This window comes from Hipposideros armiger, unplaced genomic scaffold (genome assembly GCF_001890085.2).
Source record: "Hipposideros armiger isolate ML-2016 unplaced genomic scaffold, ASM189008v1 scaffold_981, whole genome shotgun sequence".
Taxonomy (NCBI): Eukaryota; Metazoa; Chordata; class Mammalia; order Chiroptera; family Hipposideridae; genus Hipposideros; species Hipposideros armiger.
Window position 1 is genome coordinate 409481 of NW_017732331.1, and position 5904 is coordinate 415384.

The window sequence follows — 5904 nt, forward strand, 5'->3', positions numbered from 1 at the left end:
CGGGACGTGGTGTATAGTGTGGGAGTGGAGTCAAGGGAATTGTAATGGATATGTATGATATGGGGCGGAAGTGGGGCAGTGGATTGGGGGAGGGGGCTTGTCACTTTGAGGGGTAAAAAGTATAACTATTGCACTGTGTTGTACAGCTGAAACTAATTTTTAAAAATGTTTATTTCACAATAATAAATAAATAAATAAATAAATAAATAAATAAAAGGGTGAACCTGCATCTAGGACAGTGAAAGAAAAACCAAGTCACAAAAATCAAAAGAAGCAAATGTTTCAAAAAGGAAGAAGACATGATCACTCTATGCAGTACATTTGAGAGGTACAGTATATGAAGACCTCAGAGTATCCGTTTCATTTAACAAGGACAGTAATTGGTTATCATTGGCAACAGCAAATTTGGTGGAATAATCAGACAAAAGTTAGATTGAATGGATGTGAAGTTAATGGGATGAGAAGAAATGGAGTAAAAGTAAATGTAAAATCTCTTTTGAGAAATTTAGCTCTGAGGTAAAGGAGAGAGATGGGTGGTAGCTGGAGAGGAACATGATACCAAAAAATATTATTTTTTAATTGGAAAAACTTAGTCATATTTGAAGGCCAATTAGAAGGATCCAGTTGAAAAAGGTTTAAATGAAACCAGACACTCTAATGACCACTTTCCACTAAAAGGAACTTTCCAACAACTCGGTGAGCTGTCTAATGTCCCTCGAAAAAGCCCGTCCTGCTGAAATTTGCTGGAATGAATTTGTTGTCAGCTAAGAATGCTGACCAATACAAAGGACCACTGTGGGAATATTTGAGAAAACAAGCAATGGGATTGATGGTGGCTTTGTGGTTACAGATCATTCTTATATTAATGGTAATGGATATGGAACAGTAAGTGATAACAAAGTCGGAGGCATAACTGCAGGAATAGTTGGAGGAGGTGCACTGGAAGAAAAGTTCAATGGAAGTTAAGAGGTCAAGAATTGAAAGGCCAAAGGTAGGAGCTACGTAGGTGGGTGGTCCTGGATGTGCCACCTTGATCCCACGGTGTCTCCCTTTCCCATTCGGCCGTGGGCCCTCGAGGCCACAGTACCAGGCCTGGGAGTTCGGTGACGCACCCAGCAACTCTACCTCGCTCACCCTGTGAGGGCACGTGTGATTCTCAAATATAGGCAGATTGATGGAAGTTTGTGTATTAAAGTAACAGGTGATTTAGTTTGTTTGGCGTATAAAACAGACCAAGCTGAAGATGTAAAGAAGAAATTCCAGAGTCAACTAACTAATAGAGGACTTAACGGTGGCCAAGGAATCTTTTGGCAGTGTCGCCATGGAAATAGACTGGTTTGAAATGAAGATTGTTTGCCATGTTCTTAGGAAGTAAATATCTTTTGAATCTGAGAAAGTGTTGGGACAGAAAATACTTTATGCAACTAAGTGGGCTATTCAGAAGCCCTGAGATCATTTTTTGCACTTTGTTTTTTAATGTTTACTTTAGAGAGCTAGGAATATAAATGCTTTCAGTTAGAAAGCCTTTATTTATTTTTGGAAATTGAACAAGAAGTGCATTTATCTTGGAAATTTGCAGATTATTTGATGCTGGGTAAAATATATAGTTATTTCTTTTGGTAAATTTGTATCAGTAATTGAAAATGAGATGTCAAGAAAAGCCCATTCTTCCTTAAATTCACCTTATCCGTCTTTAAAATAAAAGTCAATGTAACCATTTTTGAAGGATTGAATTATTTTTTTAGAGCATATAATTTGTGCTGTTGTTGACCAACAAGTATAAAATACAGTAACTAGAATTAACTGCACAGCAGTATAGCTGATTATGTACAGTAGTGTAGTTTCAATTGTATCCATAGTAATTGGGAAAACAAGTATGCTTACTTTAAACTTTCCAAATTTAAACTATATTTTTGAACATCAAGGATTCATCGTATTATTAACTTGAGCAGACTTACTTTGAATCTAGTTTTCGGTGCTCAAAACAACTGCACTTATCATAAATGCATGAACAGAATGATTACTGACAGACTGAAACCAACATATTACAGAAATAGTTGACATATATTTCCCAGCTATAGTTTCTCAGAAGGGCTAAGAATTATGTGAACTGTTAAACCTTTGCATACCTTTTTGACCTCCCTGACCATTTCTCTCTTTGCTTAACCAAGGTGTTAAGCATGACTGCCACAACTTAGGTTTCCTGTTAAACCCAAAGCATGATATTATTTGATATTTATCTTATATTTGTAACCTGAATATTACCACCTAATGTAATGTTCACATGTTGATTCCTACATTAAAATATTTTTTGTTAGAAATTTGTTATGTTGAGCAACACTTTAATATGGAAAGTTCCATTAGCCATATGAATTTTGACAAGTTTCAGAGAGGTCAGTAAATAAAATATTATGTGACTATAAAAAGAAAAATAGAATTGAAAGGCCAGTCCAGGGAGTGGGTGGGTTGCAGATATGGATACTGAAGTTCCAGGGTGATGGCAGGACTTGGGTTTGAAAGGAAGACTTTGAGCCACATGCCAAAGTCTTCAGTCATCTACAGAATTAATTCAAAGGCCAGTAATGACAGGAGTAAGGTGGGGGAGAGGAGGTGTTGTCAAATACGGTGGACCTCCAGTAAGCAAAGAAAAGAAAGTTATTGGAGTAAGAAGTAAAGGAAACATCAATTCTACTCCTGCCTTGAGAAACAATCTGAGAAAATGGTCACCACTTCTGGGCAGCACAGAAAATGCCTTAAGTAAGGAGCCAGATTTAAGGACAGTCAAGGAAGTGGAACAAAAGCTCAGAGCCATGGGTAAAGATCTTAGGAAATTGACAAATCGCTTACAGCAATTCCAGATGTCACACAGTGAAAGGCTTTGAGAGATGGAGGAGAACTAAGAACTGGTCAGGAAAAGAAAATTCTGAGGGTTAGAAAAATGAAGCATGCATGGCTGGAAGGAAGGGTGGACTTACACTTTGAGAATTGATTGCAGATAAGAGAACATGGACTGGAAGGTCCATTTAAGGAGGGCGGGCATGGGTGTACTATCAGACCTGACCAACTTGGCAGGGTGACAGCTGTCCCAAAGCTCCAGACTCCACCTACCCTGTCTTTCTTCCTCAGTCCCATGTTCCTAACTACCATTGCTGCTAGAGTCTCCTCATTGTCCCACCAGCCCAAGTCCATTTCTGCTGTGTGCGGTTTCTCATTCTGGTCCCCTAAATTACCTCTAGGTCAGGGGTCAGCACACTATGACCCAACACAGAGCCAGTATTTTGGCAAAGCTGAAAATACTTATACTCTGGCCTTTACACATAAAAGTTGGATGACCCCTCATCCAAATCATCAAATCCTACATATCCAGATGTACAATGCAATATTTTAGTTCAATTAACCCAGTAATTCAGTTCTTTGAAAGAGTATTATTTAACAGAAGCAAAGAGTTATATCCAAGAAGGGTTTTTAAGTCATTATTTCTAATATCAAAATGACAATGAAGTATCCAGCAGCAGAGGGGCCGTCCTGGCCCTTTGTGAAGACTCTGCTTACTATCCCAGTTCCCCAGCTCTGTAGCAGCTATTCTCTGTGTCTAGCACTTAACTGTATATTCTCTTTTTAGAAAATAGCACTTACTATGTTTTTCTGATCATTGAAGTTGTGTATTCATCACAGAAAATATAGAAAAGTATAAAGAAGAAAACTTAAACTATGCATCCTTCCCCCAAACATGGAAGACTACTATTGACATTTTGCTGAATATACTTTCTGTCTTTGATCTATGCATTTCTAAATACAGAGATAAAAGCAATATATAGTACAAAATAGTGATCATACAGATATTTCCTTGTATTGGTATACATGAATATTTATAATCAATTCTCTCCTACTGGGTATCTAAGAAATTTCCAATTTTTCACTCCTGTAAATAATAATTCATCATACGAATTCTCGGATTATTTCCTAAGAAAGGTAAGTATAATACATCTTGTTTTTCTTTTTCCTGGTTAACTCAGTGTGTGGTAGTCTAATTTCTCAATCCATTATCAGCTGCTAGAGGTCAGGTTATAAAATCTATTAATAGACAAGCAAAGATAAGGCAAAAAATCTATAATTACTGTCATCATCAGAGTTCCATGGCAATTTTACAATGCTACTTTTCTCTAACTGTAAATTGGAATCTGATAATACACTTGAGATAATAAATATTGTACTTACAACACTAAAAAGAAAAACTGGTTCACATTTATCTCTAAATGGCTGCAAAGTCACAATGCTGTCAGCTTCTGCCTGAAAAAAACAATTTCACATAATAATAAAGGAAACTATATCCAAGTCATTAGATACACTATGTACAAAAACCACAGAGATACAAATATTTTTTTTATTTTTATGTTTACTACAACATTCTCTTAGTATGTCATAATTGTTTTAAGGATCAAATTGCATACACTGGCAAGACAGGCCCTATATCATTTGGCCTCAACCTGACTCTGACTGTTCACCTCTGTGGTACCTGACCTGCAGCTGAACTCATCTCCTTGTGGTTTGCTAGACACCATGCACACTTTCCTCACTCCTTACCTGCTTCTTTTCCAACCCAGCTCAAGTCCTTCCTCCAAGAAGTCATCTTGCTCCCTCCTGCTGCCAATCATCTCCTGCTCCAGATAGAACTTACTGCACCTCTCTCAGGACACCTATTGCCCCTTTCAATACTGTACTAGGTCATATGGGCCTATCTCATCTCCTTTGTTAGAAGTATACCTGTGTGCATAGACAGGTGACGTTTCATATTCACCTTTCCATTCAATTCACCTTTCCATTCAATTCACCCCTCCCCCTGCTTCAGTCACAGGGCCATACATGAAAAGGAGCTTACTAAATATTTCCAAATGCTGGTTGGTCAAATCTCAGTTTTTTATTATTTTTTTAATTAAAGTTTATTGGGGTGACAATTGTTAGCAAAGTTACATAGATTTCAGGTGTACAATTCTGCAATACATCATCTATAGATCACATTGTGTGTTCAGTTGTCCTTCCATCACCATATATTTGACCCCGTTTACCCTCATCTACCACCGTCTTCCCTTACCCTCTCGTAAACAGTAAACTATTGTCTGTGTCTATGAGTTTTTGTTTCTTTATCTGTTTGTCTTGTTCCTTTGTTGCTTTCGGTTTTATATCCCACATATCAGTGAAATCATATGATTCTCGACTTTTTCTATCTGACTTATTTTGCTTAGCATAAGTCTTTAATTTTTATGTTTTTAATTTTCTTAAAGTTTTCTCACAAATTTCAAGTTGTCCTAAATTGATTATTAAAAAACAAACAAACAAACAAAACCCCCTATGTATTAAATAATGTGCTTCTCCATATCAACAGAGCATCCCTTGGGCCAGCTGTCAGAAGGAGATCATTTGGTAGGGTCTTCTATAAGAGCTGGTTTTTGCAACTTAAGGCAATTGTTTTCAAACTGGGATTTCTGCAAGTTCCTCAACCACTGCCAAGGATGGTGAAGGGGAAGGGCCCCTCAGTCCTATGTTGTAATCTTTTTTAGCAAATTGGATTCTACATTATTTTCTTTCTTTCTTTCTTTCTTTCTTTCTTTCTTTCTTTCAAGAAGGTTCTACAGCTTTCAAAAAAGAAAAAAGGAAGGGGCTGAAAGAAACAAATCTATAATATTAAAGGACAAGAGTCAAAGATTATATTTAAAAGTAGTCTAGGCATCATCATTACAATATCTATATCATAATAAAGTACCAACAAGTAAAGCATTTAATAATATAAAAAACTGCAATAAATTATATTTACTGAATTTTTATATGTATAGTTACAATGTTAGTGCAAGTCTTCAAGTCTTTTAAAAGAGCACATAACAGGAAAATTTTTATACTGACCATTCA

The 5904-nt window shown here is 36.6% G+C and overlaps 1 protein-coding gene across 1 annotated transcript in view; it reads right to left on the reverse strand.

The window, feature by feature from the left end:
- The window catches only part of NME8 (NME/NM23 family member 8), a 53891-nt gene that overhangs the window by 44270 nt on the left and 3717 nt on the right, over positions 1-5904 (reverse strand). Inside the window, exon 5 of the mRNA XM_019631053.1 lies at positions 4219-4290. Within this exon, the coding sequence (XP_019486598.1) occupies positions 4219-4290 (72 nt within the window). The remainder of the gene's footprint in view (positions 1-4218; positions 4291-5904) is intronic.